The 27,424-nt window shown below is 36.2% G+C and overlaps 1 protein-coding gene across 2 annotated transcripts in view; it reads right to left on the bottom strand.

Annotated features, from left to right (window-relative positions):
• The window catches only part of USP32 (ubiquitin specific peptidase 32), a 71,998-nt gene that overhangs the window by 2,866 nt on the left and 41,708 nt on the right, over positions 1-27,424 (bottom strand). Inside the window, exons 8-30 of one of the 2 annotated variants that reach the window (XM_035342927.1) lie at positions 26,775-26,890; positions 26,300-26,362; positions 24,538-24,621; positions 21,855-21,916; positions 21,636-21,738; positions 19,552-19,744; positions 18,209-18,384; positions 17,329-17,469; positions 13,901-14,018; positions 11,414-11,568; positions 10,617-10,698; positions 9,679-9,753; positions 8,942-9,080; positions 8,578-8,683; positions 7,777-7,950; positions 7,060-7,234; positions 6,227-6,378; positions 5,394-5,505; positions 4,631-4,842; positions 3,013-3,197; positions 1,791-1,877; positions 1,161-1,281; positions 266-457 (exon numbers count right to left, since the gene is read on the bottom strand). In XM_035342927.1, the coding sequence (XP_035198818.1) occupies positions 266-457; positions 1,161-1,281; positions 1,791-1,877; positions 3,013-3,197; positions 4,631-4,842; positions 5,394-5,505; positions 6,227-6,378; positions 7,060-7,234; positions 7,777-7,950; positions 8,578-8,683; positions 8,942-9,080; positions 9,679-9,753; positions 10,617-10,698; positions 11,414-11,568; positions 13,901-14,018; positions 17,329-17,469; positions 18,209-18,384; positions 19,552-19,744; positions 21,636-21,738; positions 21,855-21,916; positions 24,538-24,621; positions 26,300-26,362; positions 26,775-26,890 (3,023 nt within the window). Of the gene's footprint in view, positions 1-265; positions 458-1,160; positions 1,282-1,790; positions 1,878-3,012; positions 3,198-4,630; positions 4,843-5,393; positions 5,506-6,226; positions 6,379-7,059; positions 7,235-7,776; positions 7,951-8,577; positions 8,684-8,941; positions 9,081-9,678; positions 9,754-10,616; positions 10,699-11,413; positions 11,569-13,858; positions 14,019-17,328; positions 17,470-18,208; positions 18,385-19,551; positions 19,745-21,635; positions 21,739-21,854; positions 21,917-24,537; positions 24,622-26,299; positions 26,363-26,774; positions 26,891-27,424 lie in introns of both variants that reach the window. The other variant, XM_035342928.1, reaches the window with a different exon arrangement.

Here is a 27,424-nt window from a genome sequence, read left to right as displayed (position 1 = left end):
AACTGTCAGAACAGACAAAACTGAATGCAAAATGCCTCTTTTGCTGCAGTGTATTAGCTAAAAAGATTAAAAAAAAAAAAAAGTTTTGAGGTTTGTTATTTTCCTGCAGTACAGAAATGAATGATGTGAACTAAGTCATCACCCCTCCTGAGACTGTGAACAAAAGCAGATCTTATTCAGAACAAGTAGACATAGCTAGCAATTCAAATTTGTAACCACTGCAGCTTGATTCTGTTGCTGTAGAGGAATCAAAACAGTATCATACCAAAATAGGAGGAAGCCTCCAAAGATCTAGTTTTTTTGTAGCCAGACAATGGGTCTTGCATTTGGAACAGTAGTACATCTCATCCTCCCCCAGTTCTTCCTCACTGGTGAAGGCTCGAAGACAGCTATCCAGATTGATGGGCTCTGCTTGAGCTCGTCGGCTTTGTTCAACACTTTCATGTTCTTCTACAATCTGAAGTGAGATAGAACTGTTTCTGACTTGGAAACATACAAACTGCTCAGAGGAAGACCGTTCACAGTATCGTACAAATAACATCATATAGTTATATTTAGGATTAAAGTTGAAAGCTGAACACACTACGTTTTAGCAGATTTTTTTTTCAGTAATGAAGCAGCAGACATACAAATAATGCAGTCCTCGTTCTTGGGTTTTGTTTACAAAATCATCCATGAAGCACAAGGTTATAGATTCTGCTCATAAATCTGAATAGCTATTCTAGTTTAACTCTGCCACGTATTTACCTTTAGATCTGTTTTGTAGACTCAATGAATCAAATGGATTTACTCATACGGATAACTGTTTATGGCACTGGCATCCTTAGAAAATCTATCAAATTAACATATTTTGTAAAATATTGTGGCTAGAACAAACACAACTCACAACAGGCAATACACACACTGCTGTGGCTTTTTAAAAGCTTCCCTTCCACATTATGGTTATGTAAGAGGTGTAACATTAAGAAATTAATTTATTCACAGAATATACTGTTCTATGATTACTGCCTTTAGTTTAACAGAAAATTGATACAGTAAGAATCAAATGCCTAATGAAAAAAAAAAAAGGAATGCCTTCCTAGTTTAGTCTTGGTGAAAAGGGTTGTACTCCCAAACTATTAACAAACAATGAAAATGAAGGGTTTGTGTTGCAGTTTTACCCGTTCCTGTGATGTCTGGTAGCGTAGATGGAGTGCTGTTGGATCCCAGTCTACAGCAATGTAAGCGTTACCAACAGAAGCTCTGTCTTCTGTGCACTCAATTTTACAGCCACGGCAAAATCTAAGACAAAAAGTTAGATGCGGTAAGTGAACTGTCCAAACCCTTTTTGGCTTTACCTTACTTCACACTTTGGAAAAATTCCAAGCATGCTCTCAGGGTCCACTTTAGTTCTTACTCTCCAAATGGCAGAGAAACTAGTGAGGACAGATGATCTACATCTAAAAATGTTTAGTGTGTATGAAATCCCCACAAATCATCCAAATACGTACACGTACGTGCCTGCATATAGGCACATATGCACACAAAAAATTGTAAGGGGTTAAGAGTTTTTTTTGATAATCTCCTGTCTATCTCCTAATTTAAGGTTTCTGTCAGCGGGGCTTTCAGCTCTCCAAGTCATAAAAGCTATTCTGCAGTGAAAGTCTGCCATGAGAGGGTTTTGGTTAAATTAGATTCTAGATTCTTATTGATATTACCTCTGAAGTCTGAAACGTATCAAAAATCCATTACCATAAATTACATTTCTGCTGAAGTGATTCCTTTCCTTAAATCTAAAAAGGACAATTTACCTGTACCATGGACACCAAGCACAAGAATTTCCATCCTTCTGAACTACTCTTAGGGTGAATGGATACTGATATCCCATGCTATCATCACTGAAACAGAAGAGAACACAACATGAAACATAGGTATTCATTCAGACTGCCAATTAATTTTGACCTTCCTTCACTCTATTTGCTAAAACTCCTAAAAAATCCCAATGACAATGAATATTAAGCGTAATATATTGAAATAAGACCTGCCTTTGTGTCACCTAAATTCCAAATACACATATCATAGCATTAGCTTTAAGTCTACTCATCAGGGTCACCACTGAGCTATTAAAAAAAAAGACATTTAAAGCTTTAGCAGGCACAGTCACACATTTTCATACTACTATCAGTACTACTTCATTTTATTAGCACACTAATATAACTGCAGAGGAATAGAAATGGAAAGCCATTAAACAAATGCAGTTCCTTCTGCTTTGGAAATGAACTTTTTCATATAACGTTCTGAAAACTACAATAATACAAACACATATAGAATCTGACCCTTTCCTCATGCCTTCTGAAGGCATTCAAAAAATTGCCACATGTAGTGGCAATTACAGGAAATGCACTCACTGCTTTTCAAAGAAACAGGACAGCATCCTACCCTCTATCTCTTTTCTAACCCAGTTCACTTGGACACAGGCTCGCTGGTTTAAATGGACTACATAAAATCAGTTAGTCTAGAGTCACGTACAGCTACTAGTAACTGTCAGAAGTCCCTGGTATACTGATGAACGAACAATGTAGTAATTCATTGTTAAAATATATGAAATGTTATCATAGGACAGACTGTTCAGTTATTTTTCCATTTGACAGATATAATGAATTATCATCAATGCATGAGAATGAGCCCATTAATTTGGGTAAAACCTACCTTTAAGTGCAACTGGAAGGAATACTATATTTAACTATACAACAAGGATTAAAAGGTATTTTTAATTATTGTCATAAAATTTTAGGACTCTAAAGTCACTTCTTACAAAAATAACCCACTAGAATCTGCAGACAGAAAGCATTTCAGGTAAAACTGCACAAAATCGTTCCTAAAATTGTTGACATTTAAAAGCCTATCTTCATTCAACAGAGCTATTATGAGAAGTTCAAATCAATGAAATAGCGAGTATTTTTAAAATTCTGTATACAAGCCTCAGCTACTGTATTATGTAGTTCAAGTCACAGGTTGGCCTGCCGAACTCACCAGTCCTGTGCATGATTACTAGCTTCCTGAGGTGGGAGAGGGCTAGCCAGCCTGGAAACCTGAATCCATACTGCATCATACAGGTCTTTTTTCCGTGTATGAACTGTACAAGGAACAATCAGTGGCATTCCAAAGAGGCTAGGGCGATTCTTCTGAGATGAAAGAAAATACAGTTCTGTCCGCATCTGCAAATGTGAAATAAAGAATGACTCAGATAAGTATGAATTAATTTACATTACCATAATTACTCAGATGCTGACCTTGGTTTATATTCTAGGCTTCAGCAATTAAAACAAAACATTAATTCTATTGAAAGCACTTTATTTCAACATGTTTTTTGATACCAAAAGCAGTAAAGTTTGATAACTGATTTGAAACTACCTGAAAACTTTCTTTTTGTATTTTACAATATCACAGCAATGTTATTTAAGCACTAGACCATATCAGCATAAATCTATTTCAACAACGTTCAAATTTTTGTATTTCACATGATGGATATTTCTTACTTTTCCCACCAAATGGTAATGTTGTATTGCAGAAAGGCACCTAATGATGTTACTACCTTTCCCCAGAAGACCTCAATACTAGGCAAGCTTACATTCTCTCCAGAAAGAAAGCCTTTACGTTTAAGGAGGCACTGCAGACTCGTACACAACTTACTCCAAGCAGACAAACTGGCCTTGTGCTACATTTGTCACTTATAAGAAAGGCTTAACACACTGACTGAATGACACTTAGGTACAGTCAAACCACTACTGCCTTGCAAACATTTATTACAAATGACCCTTTCCATCGATAAGCTTTTTGACAATGACAGGCATGGATTGCTGGAATTGCTTCCACACAACTCCTACTGCAAGCTGTAGAACTAGCAGACTGTAACAGCTCACAGGCATTGTACCGATCACATACGAAATTCTACCAAAATTGAATCAAAATGGCAACAACAGAGGTGGTTAGTGGCCACTATACGAGAGAAAAAAGCAAAACAGCCTCATACAAACACCCAATGAAGAGGGAACTTAAATAGCCTCCCAGCCCACATCCCCTAGGTTCTACATGTCAGCAGACTCTGAAGTCAGGAGACAGAGCACGCTGAACACATGGCTATTTGAGGTGTTCAGTCACTCAACTTTGACATTTAGAGTGCAACACAACTACAGATGCTTTTATGAAGAGCAGTTCATGCTAACAGAAAGATCCGCTAATGTACTATATATCTTCACTCTGGCTCTGTGTAAGAAATAAGGCTGTTCCACATACTGGGGAAGAAACACATTTCAAGTAGTTCCTCTAATTAGATTTTTTTTCTTCTCAAAGAATCCTGGAACATTTAATCAGGGAGTTAGTGAGTGCCCAAGTATGCATCTCAGCGTTAAAGAACTGGGAAGCATGCCAATACTAAGGAAAGAAAAATATACCAACATTAGACACTATAATTTAAATCTACATGAGCTGTGTGTCCGTATAACTTGGTGCATACATAATAGTGAAACATATTCATGTTCCCTCATAAGAAATACAGCTTAATTTATCATATGGACATAAAAAATACCCTCACTGACTTTCTCAAACAGCGTTATGCGAATAATTTATAACAAATGCAAAATCCACTAACCATTTTTCTATGGACTGCAATTATATACCCTGTACACGGACTGTCAGAAATCAAGGGCACGTGACCGTTCAGAGTCCAGTTGGCAAGGTTACGCTCTGTTCCACATGGCACTACAGTATTTGGCATTCCATTGGGAATCAGGGTTGGTTTGGGAAGGTCCCCATTCATCATTATGTTGGGTGCTCCGTTAGTTGATGATCCAGTCGAGGTATCTGTAGACAGAAGATTACATTCTCACTTTTATCTACAGCAACTATAACTTATCACAAGTTCTTTATGCCTTCCATTCTGTTCAATGCATTTTGTGAAATATCTTCTACTATCCTTCAGACCAATACATCATCTTTTATTTGCCTACAACTTTGCAAAATCAGAGTATGCAAGAACAAGAAATAATAGAGGTGTTTACAATCCATACATGAGAATGCAAACAACAAAACAGAAGCCAAAACTGAACACCATGTTCCAATATTTATACATTGTACTTTAGAGCCAATCCACAAGCAAGAAAATATTTTGCATGTTTCTAACTAAGATGAGTATACAGTGATCTTCAGACTACTGCCCTGGGCACAACCCTAAAAAGGATCAGCAGGCACTGAGACTGCTCACAGCTTCTCTGCCCATCACAACTTGGACTTACCCGGCTTTTCTTTATGCCTCACTTTTTCAGTTGTATTAAGTAGTAAGGTTTTTCTCCTGAATTTCTGCAGTACCCAAGCACTGTACATTTTAAACGAACAGGAAAATGAGCGTTCTTTACCTGTCTGCACAGGACTTGATGCTGATGTAGGTGATCCTGGAATGGGTATTTCAAATGCACACAAAAACCCACTCACTGATAACCGGACTTTCTGGTTGTCTTGAGGAAAGTTCTTCATTGCAAACAGGGAAAAATTCAGTCAGATATGTATATGCTTCCATCTGCGACTCCTTATATATTTTGTTCTTTTGACAGTAAGTATACCTATCCGATCATCTCTCCCCTTCCATCTGCTTTTTTACACCTTTCTCGATAAAGGAGAGCCAACAAGCACAAGACTTTGCAGACCACTGCAGCCAGACCTGAGAGGTATTACAGGTTCTAGACTGTAAGCCCCTAGCTTAAATCCTATTCAATAACAGCAAGCAAAAATAGACATAAACACAAGCCAGTATACAGAACTAAGCCAGGTATCATTTATGTCTCCAACCTCTTGTCAGTGTTTAAAGCTCATCATAGCACTCTAACTTGAGATTTATTACCTCAAGATGATTTTATCATGTTTTCGTTAAATATCATTATTAATCAATTCAATTTCTGTGAGCTTCCACATCATTTTTCATTTTATTTACAAGTGATTTATCTTGGCTCAGTTTACTTGGTTTTAAGCCCATTTGAAGTAAGCCGAATTACAGCTTAAAAGTGAAATATGAATTAAATAAAATTCATATAGAGACAAAACCAAGCTCACTTTTTAAACAACACTTTCTGTTAAATTGCTTCACATTTCTAGTGGGCAAAGCGTAACGTCAAAAAGCATGAAGACACTGCCAATGTGTCAAAGAACAATCAGAAATACAAGAAGTATTTTGCAGCATTTTTTTTCTTTTTACCTTTATATTGGAGCTATGAACTTCTGCAAGGAGTATCTGTTCTGGTTTCAGCCCACAGAGTTCACTTAACTGTTTTTTCAAACCTGTATATTTTTCATCCATGTTCAGTCTCAGGCCATATCGAACAGGCGTAGTACCATCTAATTTGATTACTTTAAAGGGAAAAAAGAAACACACTGGTCAGCAAACCAGGGAAGATTTAATGAGAATAACACATTATACCTACTTACTTATTAGAAAGTATTTTTTCCTACTAAAATTTGTTTTTTATATTATTTATTTATTTATTTATTTATCATCAGGCAATTTTCAAGATCTGCAAACAAATGTCAGAAAATCCCTTGCTGCACCGGCAGTAGAAAATGGATTCAAACTTTCTTTAGCTTTTTATCATTTTTCCTTTTGCCTGTTTTCCAACAATATATTGGTTCCTCATAGTATAGTTCACAAACTGTGACGTATTTTTGTTTGTCCACTAGCCCCAAGCCTCTCTTTTTCACCCTACACAGATTTAGGACAACCTCCACAAGTCAGATTTTCCGTGAATAGAAGTGAAGTTCTCAAAACCTCAGTTTTACATGTTTCTGTTTTAAGTTTTTTAGTCAGGATAGGAAACGGACCACATATGCTCTGTTTTTAAAGCTTTTGTTTTAGCCTAACTGCATTCCAATGAAAATTCTTATACTCTATATTAAAATAACGCTACTATTTTTAAAGTACAAATAGTGACATAGAATTTGGATATTTTAGAGCTGTTCCTTGAAAATCTGTTCTACATGCAGTTTTTAATTCCCTATAAACTTGTCTGTGCTACAATAAATACCACCACTCACCTGTAATTTCTAGGTGCATGTAGCTATCCATTGGCAAAGGTAAGGATAAAAAATTGAAAGGGTCAAATCTAACACTTATATGTCCACAAGTTTTACACTTTACTTGTGACTTCAGCTGCCCATGAAATAAATCTACGACAATGGATCTGTTTCTTCTCAGGTGGTTTTCCCAGGCCTAAAACAAATTGCAGGAAAACAATACATAGTTAGAAACTGGACTGCTGGCTTGAACTACAGGGAAGAGGACGTGTTGGAAGACCAGCAAGCTTTGTCAGCCTGCAGAACTCAAATACTTTTCCACAGATGTGTCTTACCAATTTATAATAAAGAGTAAGTATTAAATTTCAATGAGAGTAAAGAAAAGTTTTCCCTTAACACAATAATCAAGGCACAACATCACTTGAAGTACTTCTGAAAGGATCATCACCTTGAAAAAATTTGATATTCATTATTCTGAACCATTCAAAATGATTATGAGATTTTATCTTTATACCTTTATCATAATATTTCAACAAGCTCATTTTCAGACCATTGGTGAAACTGACTCTAACAAGTTTCAGAAGATAGTCCATTCCTGCAAGAGTATTGTCACATACTTGCTCATCAATAACTTCAGATTTCCTGAGAAACAAAGTAATTTCTAGCAACTTGGTGTTATGAGGGGGAAACAGAAACAAAAAAAAAACAGAACAACAACAACAAATCTTTAACCCATACCTCAGCTGCTACTTCCCAGTCTGGTCGACCATCACTATCTTTCAGTTCAACATATGGTTTATCATGAACTCTATTCAAATCCTCATGAAGACCATCCAAAAGAAAAGCTAGAAGCTCCTGTGAGTCTTGCTGTTGAAAGCCATTAAACCTTGGAGCATATTTCGCTATTGTCCACTACAAAAAGGACAGAAAGTTACTTAACATTACGTGACAAAAGCTGTAAAAATAAATCAAAATATTGCAGAGAAGACGCATGCTGTCAACAAGCAGAAATACAATTGCCAAGAGTTAAAGACACCTCCCTATGCTTTCAGAACAAAAGATAATTTACAGGTAAATGCATTATCTTTTGTTCCTAACCAGGGCAATAAAAATCCACATCTTACGCCACAACCTCTGATTCATATCAGTTAACTCTTCTGAGCTTACACCTGCTGAACCATGATTACATTCAACAGAAAGCCGTTCAAGTCCTGGCCACCAGGACACACATACCCTGACCTCCTCCACATGGGCATTTTGTCCTGACACAGCCTTTTCCTGAAAGATCAAATTCTGTGGCCAGTTCAGAGTAACGTACAGGATGACTGTCTTCCCAGGACATGCTTCACACAGCCAACACACAGCCAACATCTAACACACAGAATGTGTGTCCACGTTTCCTTCTCCTCCTCTAGGCAGATACCAATCTGAGTCCCAGAACCAATACAGCTAACATCAGGAAAAAGTGCATTGAAATATTTCCTCTATTCAAAGAAATTCTTGCTTTCTACCTTTAAATGACACACATTGCAGACTTACCCGCAACTTTAATGGTGCTATATTCTTCTGAGTCCCACTCCACAACTCCTGAACCAAATCCCCATAGCACTTGGCCATGTGTCCTTTCATTCCTATTGGATTTGTCCTAGAATTTTTGAAGTAATTAATACCTTAAGCATGAGGTTTAAACAAGGAAGCGCAAAGGCTTCATGCTGAACTGTTTTAGCTCTTCCAGAAACAAAAGAGTTTATAGTTTAATGTATCCAAGCTAGTACCTATTGTACAGCTGATAGTTGATAATACTAAACTTTAAAGAATTTATTCATATTGTCTACTTCTGCAAATTGAAACTGATCTTAAATCAGCTATGATATTTAAATGACAAAGGTCTCAAACAGATTACCTGTTAAGTTCATAAAGATGTCTTCCTGAGATGAAATACCGTGTCAGAGGTTGCGTATTACTGACACACTGGATGCTCGAGTTCATGAAACATGTGTTACCCAGATTGCTTAATCCAGTAGCACCCTTTTCAGTAGGAACTGAGAAAAAGGAAACATAATTATGTCACTTCTGCAGATGTGAAAAATTAGTCTGGAATGGTGTATCAGTGAAGTTCAGAGTGTGACCTTTTCACTGCAACCATAACAATTCAACATGCTCCCACTTAGGAGACTACAACTAGCACAGATGCTACAGAGGATCAGCCTGTTCAAAATATCTGCTCTCTCAACTCTACTTAAGTCAACAGAAATTGCGGTAATTAAGTATTTTGTTGGATTCCATTTGCCATGGGTATCAGTACAAGCCAGACAAACTACTGTCCGTTAAATAATTATGGTACTGCAACTTCTGGACTCCTTTGTTAAAATCTTAACTGTTCCTCACCTTAAAAAAGGCAAGATAATAAATACTAAATCCAGAATTTGCTACTGCTGCATCTGAATACCTGAAAATTCACCCATCTATACATCCAACCCCCACGCTTTTCTAGCAGCTATGTTAATAAAACAGAAAGAACAAGCAAAGCCACAAAGGCATAAAAGACCTCTTCCAATGTTAACAGCAATTTTATTAAAGAGAGTTTCAACATAATATACCCTCCTGGCTTTTTCTTCTCACCATACCTCATGTACTTACCTTTATGTCTGTCTATTTTACTGCTGTTTGCTATAAAAGACATCTCTTCAGGCCAGCTCATGTCTTTGTTTCGAACTAGAAAGAGACACGGGATAAGATTTTTGTTTACTACTGATTCCAGAGAGCTTATACAGCTAAAGAGATTTAAGTAAAATTCGCAAATATTTATTTTTATTTAGATAATTAAATTATTTTCAGTAGGCACACTTTTGTTTCTTGAAATAAGAGTAGACAAGAAGTCAGGTCAAACTAGTTAAAAAGTCAGCTGATCCATGTACCTCCGGCAAAGGCCTGATTCATTTGTGACTGAAACTACTCCGCCAGGCACAGTATTGCATGGCTAAAGGATGAGATGCAACAGAAATTGAAAAAAGAAAGGTATTGATTGATTATAAGGCATTTTCACCATGAGGACAGTCAGTCAAGCAGCCAAGTCCAAATATGTTAGGTTCCTTCCAGATGAGGAAATAAAAGCAGCTTATTGTGAAATTCTTAGAAATGAACCTGGAATGGACTGCAACATGCAGTTTTCTTCATCTTTTGCTTTGTACAAATGCATTCATGCAAATATTATAACCTGAACTCTTGTAAAATCAGTGGGGGAAAAAAACACACCAAAAAGCATCGAGTGCTTCACAAGGCCTTTGCTTTATCTCTGGTGTTCTAGTTATTACTATAGGCGTAGTAGATTATTTGAAACTTTGGTACTTCTTCCTATATTTTTCTCAATATATACAGACAGACACAAATGTACACATACTATTCCTTCCCAAAATATTTCCAAAGATTAAATATTTGGGCACTAGGCTAATGTATTTGTATAGTAGTTTGGACAATTTCACAACCACGTACTTACACAGACTATTAAGAATATATAGACTCATAAAAAAAAACTATTGCTCTTAGTGTGTAAACAACTTTACATGCTCTTTTTATACCTTCTATTACTAAATGCTGCTCATCTTGGATTTTAAGGTACTCCAATCTGTGATCTTCATCATCAAGCAAAGTAAGATAGTTCTGTGGGAGAAAAATAGTTCATACAGTTATTATGTCTAGATGGAAAATTCTCTAAGGATGTTTTAATCTCAAAGCAATGAAATTGAAATAGCATTAATATTTTTTTCACATAAATAAGAGTACTAGTTCCCTAATTAATTAAACAAAATTAATTAAATACAGCAGTTCACTAATCTCCACATGGATTTATTTCAACGCTGTATTTTTATGTGGCATTCCTTTAGCATGAGAGAATTATATACACTTAAGGGTTTGGAGGAATACATTCTGCTTGCTCATTTGATTTCTTCACACACACGTGTGAAGAAATCCTAGATGGCTGCTGGCTGTGTCAACAGAAGCCTACAGCATCATGCATGCCAATGAAAGCACAGATTTTTACTTCCATCTAAAACAGTTTCTATTAAACTGTTTAGCAGGAGTATTATTCAGTAAGCTAATTGCCAATTTTTAAACATATCATAGGATAAATTGATGTATATCAGGTTAATGACACAAAAACCTAAATTTCACTGCTTGGAGTACACAAAAATCAAAAAATGGCATGAGTAAAACCTTTACACATTTTGGCCCAAGCTTTCCAACCTGGGTGGTTAGATCTTGAAGAAAACTTATGCTCATTTTTTTTCCTGTGCACGTGTTTAATAGTACCTAGAAAAGAATACAATCTACAATATTCAAAAGCTGTTAAAAACAAAAAAAGACTGACTTTTACCTCACTGTTGTATAACCAGAGGCGCATATCTTCTTCTTTTATACGTAGCCTCTGAGAGAGATATTCGTGTATCTCTTTAATCGTTTGCATTCGACTGAAGCAGCCGGTGTAAGCCAACACTCTCTTTAAAGGAGCATTCGGTGAAGGTACATTCCCTGGATTCACAACCATAAGAAAAGAGCAAGAGATAACATATATACCCATATGCAAACTGAAATAAAACCCAGATAAATAACAACTTACACACTATGCATGCTCTCATTTATTGTGTTTTTTTTTTGGTGAAAAAGAAGTACACAGTTCTGCTTTTGTTTGTGGATAAAGAAATGGAAGCTGGCTGTCTCGCATCACCACAGAACAAACTTGCTATTGCAAAGACAATAGACTCATCTCCATTACTGAAGCCTATTAGAAAACCACTCCATTAAGACTCTCATAGCAAATAATTTAAAAGAAATTTTTAAATGACTGGACTACTCTTTTTTTTTTTTTTCCCCTCTTAAAGACAAAGTATCAAAGACGAGTAATTTTCAAAATGAAGGGCTTCAAAAACATCACACATTTTCTTTTGAGAGCACACTGTCACTTAAAAATAAGGCAAAAACAAAATTAAAATCAGGCTGACTACTCCTGGGAGTAGCATGACTTTGCTCCAGCTCTTCTGTGGGATGAACTCTGACCTGCGAAGATGAAATCAGCCTGGCAGTTTGACAATAAAAGTGCTCTTTGTAACTAACAGCCTCAAAACATGTTCTATGAACATGCCTATGATTTTCACCAGAATTTCTAAACAATCTCATCTTTGGAACACAAATTCATTCAGTCAAGATTGTTGCTGTTTTCTATAAAATGAGCTCACCTTTACACAAAACATTTACAAGTGCAGTTTGAAACAGATGAGACCAATTTTATGTTTTAATTTCTGAGCTTCTTCAGTTTAACCTAAGGGAGGGGAAGGAAGTTCCCCACTTCTATCAAGCCAAGTCCATGGCATATTAATAAGAAGCTTGTGTTATAGACCCTGTCTGGGCAATTGCTTTACTTAAGTAACTACAAATTTGACGTTGTTCTACTTTCATCATTAAGAGTACAATAAAGTAGTACCGTATGAAAAGATGCAGTAATACATGCAATTTGACAAGAGAGTAAAACTATAATCATAAGTCAGCAAAGCACCGGTTTTGTTTCAGGGTACCAAGGCAAAGTACTAATTTATTTATTTTGTAAAGGAACACAAAAAAGCATTTTCTGAGATTAAGGATCAGAGGATTAGTTGTAAGATTACAGCAAGAAAGCACATTTGAAAACTCAAAAAGATTAATAATTGATTGGGCAAATAAATTAGTGAAGAGCAAAATAATTACAAATCAAGATCAAATTTGTCATGTCAGAAAATTCCCTCTCTTTGACTTTTGGTCTTTTAGGAAGTCCAAACAAAACAGTTTCTATTTTATTAGGTCAATATGAAAAATGAATTTGGGTAGCAGGCAGTTTCTGTAGCGGAACTTGATCACACAGGCAGCCACCATTGACAGGTTAAGTTTGAGATTCTATCAAAGCAGTGAAAAATTGAGCATCTGCATGAGATTTTTAAACATACGCTGAGTAATAAGGCAGAAGGATTTAGTTTTCAGTAGTCAGGTGAGCCCACTTCTGGATATATGTTATTGTGAGCACCCAATTTGTGTGTATCCAAATGCACATAATATGTGGAAATCATGTATTTCCTCAGACCTCTTGTATAAACCACGTATGCAACTACACACACAAACCAATTACTGAAAATAAATCCCTGTAACACTTGCCAGCAGAGACATGCAAAGCTACAAGATAAAGATTATTCTTATAGCTTATTACTTGGACAATCTTGTGGTGAGCATTAACACCACAATTATGGTATTTTAGTGGGATGTTTACTTTCTCCTGAATGTCTTTCTGAACTGTATCAAGCAATAGTCTTCATTTTCCATTAATTAAGCCCCATTTTAAAGGGTACTAAACAATTTTGGGCATTAAAGTCTAGCTGCCCAAGTAACTCTGAACCAGTTGGCTGAATAATGATTTACTTGATTGTATCTGTGTACTATCAGAAACACACCCCAATGCACAGGTGCATGTGCCCTGGCTACATAATTAACTGCCAAAGGGAATTACCGGATCTTAGCCCCGTATTTTAGGCAGTGCTCATTTCTCACTTTCAATTCACCGATCTATTTGCAGTAACTACACAACTTAACTGACTTCACTGAAAACGCTCCCTCAAGCCTCTTCCTTTCAAAAGGAGATAGAAGGAAAGCCTTGAAATTTTTTTTACCAAACGCTGATTGTGCCTTACAGTTGATTAGCTGGTGTGCAAGCACAGTGGCAGCAAGCTCGCTTCTACAGCTGTGGGTCTCGCTTTCTTAGAAACTGCGCGCTTGTATTCTTGCTGCATTCTTAAGTTACCTCTAGGTAAATGCTGAGGAAACATTCTCAGGCTCATCATACCCATATTCACCCAGATGTTTGACTGCTGTGTTCGAGTGGCAGGCTGCTGTCTCAGAAAGAGCAGATAGCGAGGAAATAACTCTAGTTCAGGCACATTTGTTTTGCTGTTTTTGATCACCTAGTAAAGACATTTAAAACACATTTCAGAGACTTCTGTTCCAAACGTGTAGGAAATCCTATTAGGAACAGGAAGTAATGATTAAAGCAGAGGGATAGAAAATAATTATCTTTTACTAGGAGACAAGAAATCCTCTGAACTTCTTATGGGGTATTACGCAAACATCCACAGCGATGAACATTTACTGATTTCTAAGTACTTTTGGAAGCTTATTAGTTTCAGACTAGCAAAAGCAAACACCTTATTTAGTGGAAGCACAGTTTACTGTACAATAATATGGAAATAACATTCTTATCATTCCTGAAATATACTTGAATTTACAATGAACCTCATTAACTCCACTCAGTCTGTACTTCAACACAAAAGGTTCACAACTTTAAAAAACAAACAACAAAAAAAACACTACATTAAGACATTTGTTCTTTTTGACCTATAGTACTGAATTCACAACTTCATATCGTAGGGATATATTAAAACTTACTTTGCATTTTGATACACCAACAGAAGTAGCTGAAATTTCCCCAGAGCGTGACGTGGGGCTTTTCAGTCAACATTCCTACAAAGATTTCGCTATCTAGATCTGCCGGAATGCTGATGTACATAAATAGCAGGACGACTATTTTTGTGAAAATGACAATCAGAAGAAAACAGCTTAAGCTGTGAATAGCAACATAATGCACTGAAGCGTGATGGTATTAAACTTCAGCTACAACAAAAACATCTTCTGGAAAGAAGCCACCTGATGGTCCCTGCTGCAGGGCGGGAGCCTGGCACTGTCCACGCTGCCTGTATACATGGCCACAGGTAACCCAATTTCCTCCATAAATTCAAGGGTTCAGATAACTGCATCTCAAAAGATTTTTGGATTAGGAACTGAAAAGCTCAAGTTTAGACATCGACTATTTATATTTTTACAGACAGGATATCTAAACTCATTTTTTTTCATTCTGAATAGAAGTCTTGTTTCTAATGGCACTATCGTAAAAATCTTAAGCACATTAGTTTGTGCTGAGCATAAAGTGATGTGCCCTTTCTGGATCATGAAAGGTGTTTGTTTCCATGGAAAATGTGTGGGAGGAGGGTAGCAGAAGCCAGTGATTTTTCACTGTAAAATCCTTGTCAATACTATGGCTAACAGATCAAATCATCAAAAATCATAGAGCTAGTTCTCTCCCATTTCTAACACCAAATATAAAACTAATACAAAAAAATTCAAGAAAAACACAACTTAAAATCTGTTTGGAATCAAAACATTTTAAAATGAGGCCTGCCTTACATAAACATTTTCATCTAGCAGGCTCAAAAATGCTTCACACCTTATTAAGAGTATTTTATATACAGGCAGTCCTGGAATCCTGAGATTTCAGTTGACTACAAGGCGAATTCTATCGGAGTATGGTAAAAGGTGAGCACAGCTTGGCAGTCATACATGAATTCTTAGTGCCATTATGACCAGAGAACCCAAACAATACTGCAAATCGTTGGGGCTACCTAACCGGATGTGAGAGTCTCCCAGTCACATCTGCTGGGAATCAGGGAAGTTTCTGAAGTAACAATCATGCTTGGCCATCATCCGGCCAAGTCTCAGAAATCCTGGTCGGACACTTCCGCAAAACACCAAGAATCAAAGCAAAAATTCTAGAAGATCTACCCAAGCTACTCTAGGGAAGCTATTTTTTGTCGGAGAACTGCGATCCCTCTCAAAATAGAAATTCCTCCCATCTTCGATCATTGTGTTTCAATTTTAGGGCTTCTAAACTGCATCGTATTCAGAAGTGGAGGCTGGCTGTTTCCTTCTGGAACCTAGCTCTGCACCTCACGCAAGAGAATCTTTAACACAGTAGTAGCCTTCTGCAACCACCTTGGTTTTAGGTGTACTCCCAGTGTTAATAATTTAAGGGCTGCAGTGAAAGCAGATCTTTGAAGGCAAAACCACAGACTGGTCTCTACAGTCCTGCCATCATTCAAGAATAAATGATCGCTTAATCTCTATTGCTACCGTCAAAAAAAAAATGCTCGCTTCCTTTTTAAAATATTAAGGTGTAGCTCAGGTAAGAGACTACATGACACAGAAGAAATAAACCACTGAATGGAATACCTTTCTTTTCAACAGAAATTAAAGAAAGTTCCAATGCCTCTACTTGCGAGCAAGTTAATACAATTTTTCTTAGCTTTACGACCAGTGTACTTTTTGATATGTTGAATATTAATAATTCAAGGCATGCCAGCTTTGGTTCCAAATGATTATGACCGGTTAATCATTTTGCAATAACACACACAAAGAAACAGAGATAGCCCAATAAACTGTGAGCAAATTATATGATTTAACAAAGACTGTTTCTATATAATTGCTGCTTCTCTTTCAGAAATATTGTTGCTGTTTTAACTGCAACCAAAAAGTATCTCACTGGGATAACGCAGAGTAATTTTTAGTCCACTTAGTCAATTCCGTTTAATATAGAGCACTTTCACACATTCAAAAATTAAATTCTGCGTTGTGCCCCAAATTAATCTTTAATTAAGAATATTACAGCCATAATATAGAAAATACTAGTATTAGTTACAAAAAGTCGATTTCAATTTTTCAAAGGTTTTTAAGTAATTGTTTATATAAAACCACAACATTACCAATTTGGAAATACATTTTCTGTTACACAATGGATATGCTTCTGTTAATTGTAAATCTATTTTACAATGTTACTGAAATTCATTGGTTTTTCTGCTTACTGTAAAATACAAGAAACGCACAATTCACTACATATATTTGCTGGCAAATGAGTAAATGAGTATCCCATAAGTTTGGAGCAGTGTTACTGAGTTTGTGCTGAAGAAAAAGAATGATCATTGCTTGCCTCACCAGCAGGTATTTAGTTACTCTTTAAAAAAAGAGCAATTATCAGAATACTAGAAAAATAATGATACAAAAGAACTACTTATTTTAAATGCATGATCTCAAAGTAACAATTGGTAGTGCTTGTAGGCAATCGTTTCAACAGAGAATAGTCCTTGACTGCTTTCTTTATTGGGCTCATGTATTATTATCTATTCTTCTATATCTCCACCAAGTCATGTGCATTGTGTTTTCTACAGTACTGCGACTGAAGGGCAGCATTTGTTACCATCCCCCCATTTCCATGAAACTGAGATAAGAAATGCCATTTCAAAGCAACAGGTGTCCCAGTTTTAACTTTACTGTTGTAGTGTTGTTTTTTTTCTTCTATTTCTCCTCTCAGAACAGTTCAAAAATTATCTAGGTTAAATGCATTTAAGTGTTTATGGCAAGTAAACAGTGCCTATAATCACAACTTACCGGCCTGGGCAAGGACAGATTTGCTCCATACCAATGGTAAAGTGCTCTCCAAACTGGCTCCGGTACCATTATGTAGTCTTTTCCTTCGATCAGTTGTGGTGATCGCTTTAATCTTCCACCCTCCATTGTTAATGATGCAGCCTTTTACACAAAAAGGGATTTCGTCAAATCTCAAGTGCAAAAAAATAGTATACAGCTACAACAATTTTAGTTCATGAACACAGAACCCTTTTTAATTATTAATGTACTTTTAAGTTGCAATTAGCAACTGCTTTTCATACCAAGGACAGTTTGTAAATATAGCAATAACTAATGCTAATGTTTCACTATTTACTATTTCTCTAAAAGACTGTCCATTATAAAAGCCATATTATGTTTCTCTTTTGTGTCACCTACCCCAAGAGCTTCAAGTATGGCATAGGAAAATACAATCTATACTCAGAGTATAGTGCTCAACTGTGACTTATGTTTTGTTTGCATGAATACTGGAAAATCTTTTTTTTCCCAATTTAGTTAACTGTTTCCATGCAATAGGAATAAACTATTATATTTAAATTGAAAACAATGAAGCTTTAAATTATAAAAACATTTTAAAGTTAATGTTTGAAGTTGTATTTATAAAAGCCTTCTTTAACTGCAAGTTTTGTGAAGCTATTTAAGAACATTTTAAATGTTTCTCTTCCAACCAAACACTCAATAAGTAGCCTCAAAAGAATATCACATTTTTTCCTCTTAAAAGTAAAAAATGAACTTTGTTGTATAACAAAGCAGTTTAAATTTAGAATTAAGCCACTAGCTGAAAAGTCAACACACAAAAAGCTGTGATAAAAGTATGTTAAAACATACTTTTCCTATATTTGCATGAGTCAGGTGCATTTACCTTCACTGGTTCTTGCGTTACAAGGGGTTGGTTATCAATAGCTCCTGGCTTCTGAGGATTAAGTTGTAGCAAAGAATTCCCATTGGTTCCAAGGAAACACTGGTTATTGTTGTCTGAAGTATTATGCTGCCTAGCGAAACATACATCAGCCCCTGGTGTGCCAGGGTAAAGAGCATCTGTAACAGAATGTGAAAAAAAATCTCTTTTTCAGTTAGTGACTCCATCCACAAAACATTAAGGGATCAGTTAAACTGTTATATCCTTTTTTACATTTTTTAAAGGTCACTGAAGCAGTCTCCTATCCTTCATACTTCAGTAAAATATGCAACTCTTCCTAACTAAGGAGTAACAAATATATTAGTGCTCTCAAAAAGGTGAGTAAGTGGCTATGTGAATTCTACTTAGCAAAGCAGATACTTACATAAATGCTGGTATGAAAACAGCCTAACTAGCTTTGTGTGAGCAAATGTTTTTGGCATTTGTTTGTTTTCCGGATGTTTGAATATCAAACATGAACATCTTATACACAAAATTGAAAACATAAGCAATAATGCTTTATTTTTACTTTTTCTCCTTGAGAAGGCTTTTTTTCTTATAGAATGTCCTTTAGTTATTCAGATGGTAAATCTAAATTTCAAGTTAAAGAAAAAAAATAAAGAAACTTTAATCTAAAACTTGTCTCCCTTCCGGATCCTTCACCTGTTCCTCACCCTGAAAAGGATCATGGTAATTTATTATTCATATTACAATTTTATGTCACAGATTTGAAAACAGCAGGTGTGATATTCAGCTGTCTTATAAGGGGAAAACAAAAAAAAAACGTTTCAAATTCTCACAAGAACTGATTGAAAATCATCACTAAAATTTCTTTTTCTTTCACAAAAGTAGCTCCTCGAATCTATACAAGCTCACTTAAATGACGTGCCCTGTAAAATTAAAGATTGTTTTTCCTATTTTTTTTTTCCCCTTGTCTTTTCATCTTCACAGTAAATGAGGCAATCTCATTGCAAGACATACTACAATACCAGCTAGAAATAAGCCAGAAATAACAATTTGGATAGGGGAAAAATAAAACTCAGAAAATAAGTTACATGAAAAAATTATCTTGAAAATAATTCTGGAAACCAATCATAGGACAAAAGATGAATTGCTGTTTAAATGAGACTGCCTGTTGTTTCTCTACAAGAGGCTAAAAATTCCTAGTAATCCACTGACATCCACATGTAGGACACTTCTGCAACCTAAACTTTGTTATCTTTTTGTCTGGAGGAATCCATGCAGCATGTAGTTTCTCAAAACTTGTTCCACATTAAACCTCCAAGGAAATAAGATGTTATGCTTACTGCTGCTAGTAGTCTCTGAGGCTTCTGATGCAGTAGAAATATTATCTGAAAACTTTTCTTCTGTTGCACTGAAGTAATTAAGACCTCCCATTTTGTCTTCTCCCTGTTCTGAAGTATTGTCTGCAGCAGCTATGAGTGAATTCTTACCTCCACTCAAGACAGATGAAGGCTCTATCACAACAGGGTTTGCATCCTAAAATTGATAAGCAAGTAGAAAAGTTATTTATAAGCTAGTATCAAAGACTTAACAACAACCAAACCCATCACCAAAATTTGTGTAACCACTTTCACATATCACAATGAGCTTCACAGAACAAAAAAACTCACACAACTTCCTACATCTACAGATGAAAACTCATCAGAGAAAAAACTGCCAAAATTGTTAAAGCAGTGGAATACTCTTCTGCACTACGTAAAAATGGTAAAATTTCAGAATTACTGTCTCTACCTAGATACGTAAAAAGGCAACCATTTTAGACAACTATTATAAGACTATAAGTACTTGAAGATTAGTCCCTGTTGAATTTTGTATGGTTAAACAAGAGCAGCATGCAGAAGAGCAAAACATGTTCTTCTCTCAAACCTGCATCAATTTAGTTTTCCATAATTTCCTGTTTTGATCAGTCACAGAAACATCTTAGTATCAGAAGAGGATGAGAAATGGAAACTGATGAAGCTACAGATCACAATTACCTTGTTATTAACAGATTTATTACTAATTGGGATTACCATGATTAAAGGTTTCCTGTGCTGTGCAGGATGTAAAAGAGTTTACATTTTATTCCTTTGGAGAAGCAGCATCGTGAAGGTAATCTGGCTCACACTTTGGCAAAAACAAAGGTGGAGAATGAAGTCTGTGTCCCCTATAACCACAACTTGCCTGCCCAGTACAGACAAAATGTAAGAAGAAGCCTATCCAATTTAGAGCACTAGTCACAACAAGGAGCTTCAATAAATGAGAAAAGAAGAAAAAGGGGATTAACTGAGCTTTAGAGGAAAACAAATAATGTCCATGCAACAGACACCATTGTAACAACAGTGGAAAAAGGGTTGTTCCCTCTTTTATACTGTCCCCTATTTATCACATCATTAAACATACCCTCTTGTCAAATAACAAAACTGTGCAGTAAAGCTAAAAGTATAAAAATAAGACTAAAATGTGCATTGGAATAACAGTAATCATTTATAGAGTTCCACGGAAATTCTGAGTGCTCTCTTTGCTCAAGAGGCAGGCAGAGTGACTAATGGCATTTTGCTATTATGCAAAGTAGTAGGTATGAAGTCACATGCACATCTGAGTACTCATAGTATAACAAGGATCAAATTACCTAGCATTTCAGTCATTTAAGCCATTATTTGTCCAACTAATTGTACACAAAGAATAACTGTAATTACGTTATTTAATGCATACGTTGTAATTTTATAAGCCTTTTTAGTTATCTGATTTTTTTTTAAATCAAATGCTTATGTGACACCTTATAACTATATAAACCTCTCCTAAGAAATAGTTTATATTCTGACATTCTTGGTTGTGTCACCTGCAAAGATTATTTATCTCCATCTTAAATAAATTTTATTAAGCATGCTTTCTTTGGCATGGACATAAAATTCACGTAGAAGCTTTAACTTGAATATTTTAGTTGGAAGGTCTCAAAGAGCACCAGGTAACACAAGGTTTTAGCAGGACTCCTTTGATCATTATCAGGTATTGGACTATTTTTCATCATTGCCTGCAAGTCAGATTGTATCAATACCCTCCTTTGCCTCACCAAAAACCAGACAGTATGCACTTGTGGCACGGGAACCCTGCCATGGCCCTAAAGTGCAAAGTAAAACAAGTCGTTTTGTTATCAAATGGGACAAAAGACTTTAGGGAAGTACTACTGGGAGAGTATGTTTTTACTTCAAATATGTTTTGACAATTAGGATTGCTGAAACAAAACAGAAAGGTGACAGTTTAATGAAACTATAGTGAAAAGTTCACTGTGACACAACGATTCAGCAAAGTAATTCTCTTCCACTCTATTTTCATACACACATTCATACACACGAAGAAGTCCCTTATTCATTGCTATTGCACTTACATATTTGACATATTCCTTCCACTGGTGCCACCATGGCATTGCAATAAGAAACCAGTTGTGCCCTGGCTGAAGGCCGTATCTGCTTTCCCTTTCTAACCAGCCTCTGCAAACAGTGAACAACATGAAGTATTAGTTGAAAAAGGGAAGTTACAATCCTCCTTTTGAAAATGTTAAAAGGTGATTCTGAATTCTGTTAAGGATTCAGAGCAAAAAACGCACCTAATAATCTGTCCTTCTTCTTCTGGAGTGGCAGGTCGTAGCCCCAAAACTATATGACACACCTGGGAAAAGAAAGGCAATTTTTATTAAGAGTTGCACCACTGTGAAACAAGCATTAGATAAATGATAGAAAAGAATAACTTTAATGGGACTTTTCAGAAAATTCTTTTTTAGCTATGTAGCAAGATAAGCTATAATCAAACAAATCACTAAACAGAAACATTTGGAGCTTTGAGATTCACAACCCGTTTCCACTGCTAAACAAAGATGCAGAGAATATCAAATGCTCCAAGGCAAATTAACGTGATTACAAAATGAATTTTCATTACTTTCATGTCTGAAGAAAGGCACACAGTATGAAAGATCACAGTAACTGACAAGGACTGGATATGCGAAAAGTTAAGACATTTATGTACTGGGCAGAGGAAAAGAAAAACGAAGAGAATGAAAGATGGTGGAAAAGGATAAGCTGAAGGTTAACCACTGAAAGGGGAAAAATGGAAAGAAACGGTTGCATAAGGGACTGAAAGGAAAACTAGCATATGAAGAGACCAAGGGAGAAGTTTAAAGCAGTCCAACCACCAGGTCACCATGGAAAATTTGGTAAAAGCTGCTCTCTAACAATAGTATTCTTTCCTCTGTTCTTCCTTGAAATCAAAAAAATACACAAAGGCATCACCCACTAAGCCAGCTCCCCATTTGGGTGGGCTTTCACTCTGAGTGCAGGACAGCAGTCCCAGACAATGTTTTACTCCCCTCTTCCTAGAGGAGCTGCCCCTGCCTTGGCTGCAGCCCCGCGTGTGGCTGGTTTCTCCCAGCAGCTCCCAGCCGCAGGGAGCCAGGAGCGCAGGGACGCAGGCTGCAGGGGTCTTTGTTTCCCATGGCAGGGAGGAGGGTCAGCTGTCTCATCTCCAAGACGTTTGTCAAATTGGTTGCTACTCATAACATGATTTATCGTCTTTCCCTTACATCTCTTTTGAGGCTACCAATTTGCATCTCAGCTGGAGCTTTCTAATGACTGGTGAGATATCTTATTTAAATTTATATTACAGTGCGAGAGACCATTTCTCATTCTGAATAAAACAAAGGCCATTAGCTGCTGGGAAGCAACAGATTTTCCAGCACACACAACACAGCTGGCTCTGATGTTTCCTTTTAAGTCATGTTACACTGGGCTTGTATCAGATTCTTCATATAAACTCCCCCTGCTCCAAACAAACCAATTTGTTGAAAAGCTTTCTGAGGCACTCCACTCAGACTACTTAGCTTTTCTGTCTGCAGATGAGACACAGAAGCTCATGACAGTTCAAATAAATGCCCAGACAAATCAATGGCAGTCTGTCCTGTGCGAGTATGCTCTTCAGCCTGCAGCATGAGATGAGGGTGCCTTGTGTGATAAAGGTATCAAAGGAAATAACAATAAATGAAACCTACAGTGTCTAAAAAGAAAATGTGGCAACTGACGGAAGAAAAAAATACTGTAAATGTGACCTGCAACAAGAAATGTGGAACAAAACTTGCAACGAATCATCATGCAAATGTATTAAATGTTCACTCATTCTACCCCTGACATCTCATACCTACTTGTCAGTTAACCAGCTTTAAGTTGGGGTAGGATAGTTGATTTCAGACATTTCAAAAATAAAGACAGCCATTCCTGAGAAGGCTGCAGTTCAAGCAAAAGCTGATGCTATTAAAACAACAACAACAACAAAAAAAAAAACCTGCAGAACTTTCTTACTTTATTCTCCCCAGCTGTGGTGTGGCCACAGAATGCTCTCACTCAGCCCAAAGTTCTAAAAAAATATAGTTCCAAATATGATTTAAAAACTAGTCTAGGGCTATACGCTGGAGAATCAGTAGTATGCTATTCAGTAGTAACTTAAAAAAAAAAAATCACACAGCCTCTTTCTGATGAAACACTTCCCTGGTAAACCTCCTGATAAAAAAGTGGGCTGGAAGTGAATACTAAATTAGGGTAAATCTCAAGGCTCCATTATTATTATTATTTGAATTCAAAGTATCTAGTTCTGTGGAATACAGGTAAAGAACAAACTGCACTGAATGAAAATGCTCTTAGGGGGTTATTTTCTGCACAAAGTGAGCCAGCACTAGAATGTGACTATTTAAAGCATTTTTTAAAATCCCATTCAAGCTCAAGTAAAGGCAAATTCAGCATACAATTAATCCTTAGCTTGTGCAACACAACGGTGATATGATATCACAGCTTTCAAGGATTGCTCCATTAAGAAAGCAATGAAAGGCTCCTTGGACAGCTTTAACAGAAAACATTAAGGGGAAGTGGTTGTAAAGAGTTAGCAATACCTTTGCTCATTTCCTGTGTCCCTTGGCAAAGATTTAGAACAACAACCATTTAAAACCAGCTTTTTTCTAATGGAAAATCTAACTGCCGGTTCACTTGGAATTTTTCATTTCATGAACAGTGCACTACATTCACTTTAACAAATGATGCTGTAGGCATCTCCATACACTGAAAAGAATAATAATCAAATGGAGAATCATCCCGTCAAGGTAATGTGCGCTTGCAGAAACACAGAACGTATTGCAATAGACAACACTGCAAGCACGTTGACACAAACGCTGATGCGGCAATCCATGGCCATGGAAAAAGCTGGGAAGTTAATCACCATATTTTTCAAGTTTAAATTTCTTCTAAACATACCTGAAAGAGTAGATTTAAAAATTCATTGGCAAGAGCACTCTTCACACTCCATATCTGGTAGTCCTCCAGAGTGAGGTGTCCAAGCTTAGTTAAAAGGAGAAACAGGAAAGGGGAAGGATAAATCAAACCATTAACCAATTTCTATTAAAATGCTAATTAAATGTGCCACACAAGGCATGGCAAAGATAAGCGTTTTGAGAAAAAGTAGCATCTATCACTCTTACAATAAACCTTGATCAAATAAAAGAAGAAAGATGCAGTTCTCATATAATTTTCAACCTAGAGAACCAAAAAGCCTGGAGATTACACAGGTCAAACTATGCACAGCATGTAACCTTTGCTCCTGCTCTACATCATTCAGATTGCATTATTCATGCTCAACTGCAGTCATACTTCCTCAAACCATGAAAGCAGCAGAAGCAGTACATGGCTGGTCAGAGCAATGACTTCGTAGGAAACAAAACTCCTAGGCTTCCACAGGAGCTGCACACATGGGTGCTGGCCTCTACACAGAAAACCCACTGTCTTCCTCTGAGAATTGGGCAAAACGATTGCAGGTCAAATCCTCAACACAAGTCTTACTAATTGGCAATCACCTGTAAAGTTATACTAGCATAACACTGGCCAGTATCTGAAGCAATTACTTTCTGATTTTCCATAACTCAGTGACAGTAACAATCTGAGTTTTTAGTATAATTCATAGCCATTTTTACAGCCCTGCCAGTTAGTCCACCTCTTCTCACACACCATTTCTCCAGAGTTCACAGGTCAAAGCTAACATATGAAGAGAGGTTAAGTAAAGTAATTTATGTAATTACTGCATCATCAGCTCTTTTCAGCACTACATTCATGATGCTCTATGAAAGACATTTCAAAGAGTCTTATTTTTTAACTCTTTGTAGAGATGAGGCTGCTATTATAAACTACCCTTTATTAAAAGGGCAAACAATAAAAGCCTCAAAGGATGAAAAGAGCTCAATGAAGCTGTGTTTTCTACTGCTTTGGTAATAAAAGAATTCAATAAAATATTTGTCTGCCACTTTGTAGAAGTACAAGCAGGCAAGAGAACTATTTAAGAAGTAACCAAGCATTTCTAGCCATTCTTTATAGCTTTTTTCGAACTATTTACAGTTTTCAAAAAACATAATTAAAGATTTACACACAGTGAACTATAAAGCACAATATAAACCATTAAGATCTGTTGCTCTGTCATGACAGATGCCTCCATAGTTTCACAGATATTTAGCTCTGAAACAATACCGTGAAATATAATTCATTGATTATATACAATATTATTTACCAAAAACAGTTTGGTAATGATAATGCCTAAGTAACCACTGAATTAATGCAGTTGTTCCAGCATAAAAGGTAATGTGTCTTTTCATATAGCATAAAACATGAGATACACTAATGTACTACCCATTTTTTCATTTTTAACATGAAACAAAAAAAACATTCTTCAGAAAAAGTCAACCATCAGATTCAAGAGGTATTGTGCATAGCAAAGCCTTATAAACAGTATAGGCTTCAAATTAATTTCATCTGGTTTAGTTTTGTATATAAAAATAGCTTACAAAATTGAACATGTTATTTTGTAACAGTTGTGGAAAATGTTAATGGAAGATGGACATTTCTTGAAAGATTCTTTTATTGACACACCTCTGCTTTAAAGAAAGCAGAAGATTTTTTTATTATTACTCTTATTATTTATAAGCTGAAGATACCACAATATAAAAATGATAGGGAAACAGCAAATTCCTACCTTTGTGTTATCATGCATATTCAAAATATCTTCTACAATTTCAGACAAATCCATGTCCAGTTCCTTGGCAAACAAAAGGATTAGAAAACAGATTTAAATTCTCGAAGCACTCTCTGGAGCTATGTGTTCAGAATAAAAATATAACCATCAGAAATGTTGATGATACCACTAGGTAATTCACAACTGAGTGCTTCCAGACAGTTGCACTTTCGTACCTAAGGTTTCTTTATATGAAACAGCATACATTATAGTCAAATGATTCTACTTTGGTTAATGGCAGGGTAAAGTTATGCAAGGTAAGTTACATCCAGTTATCAATACTACTCTGTTAAGACAGTTTAAGGATGCCTGTATTTCACTGAAACAGTGTTCAAACATCATTCACATCTGAAACATGACATTTATTCCTACTTTTGAAGGATGACTTTAGGAAACAGAAGCAAGTGACTAAGAAAAATATATAAATGTAACTTACAGGTATTTTATCAGTACGGTTATCCTTCCAGACTTCTAAAAGTGCAACCACCATTTCTTTAAGTTCCGTGCGAGACAGCACACCATCCCGGTCAATGTCAAAAACCTTGAAGCAAACTGAGGGAAAAAAGGAAATTACATCTGTATGTTTGAACTACTCAACAACTTTTTTTTTTCTTACAGAATGTAAGTCTGCAGAGTCACAAGAACATGATTTAGTGCTGACAGTTTTGATGAGGCAGGATGCATGTGTGTTAGTGAGGAAATGCAGCAGCTGTGTTTAATAAACTGAAATCTAGATTCCTGCAATTTTGTGCTGTGTTTTCTGATGTGACTTAGCAGGGAACATATGTGCATACAGAAAGTTCCAGTGAATGCCTTCAAGTTCCAGCAACATGGCTTTGGAAAAACGTGGAATGAAGGTATTTCAAAACTGAAGAACCTTGCAGGGAGACAGCTGAAAACCGGACAGTAAACAAGACAAAATACACAATTTAACCACAGAACACTACAAAATAACTTCTGAAGTATGCTTTTTTTTTTTTTTTTTCTCCAAACAGGCTTATAGCCATGGCTAAGTTATGAATATATACAGAATTCAGTTTAATTGTGCTTTATAAAAGGAAGCCTTCATACTTAAACTTTTTTTAA

The sequence above is a fragment of the Oxyura jamaicensis genome, chromosome 19 (genome assembly GCF_011077185.1).
Source record: "Oxyura jamaicensis isolate SHBP4307 breed ruddy duck chromosome 19, BPBGC_Ojam_1.0, whole genome shotgun sequence".
Lineage (NCBI taxonomy): Eukaryota > Metazoa > Chordata > Aves > Anseriformes > Anatidae > Oxyura > Oxyura jamaicensis.
The sequence above is the reverse complement of the archived record's forward strand: the minus strand, read 5'-3'. Positions and strand labels throughout refer to the sequence as shown.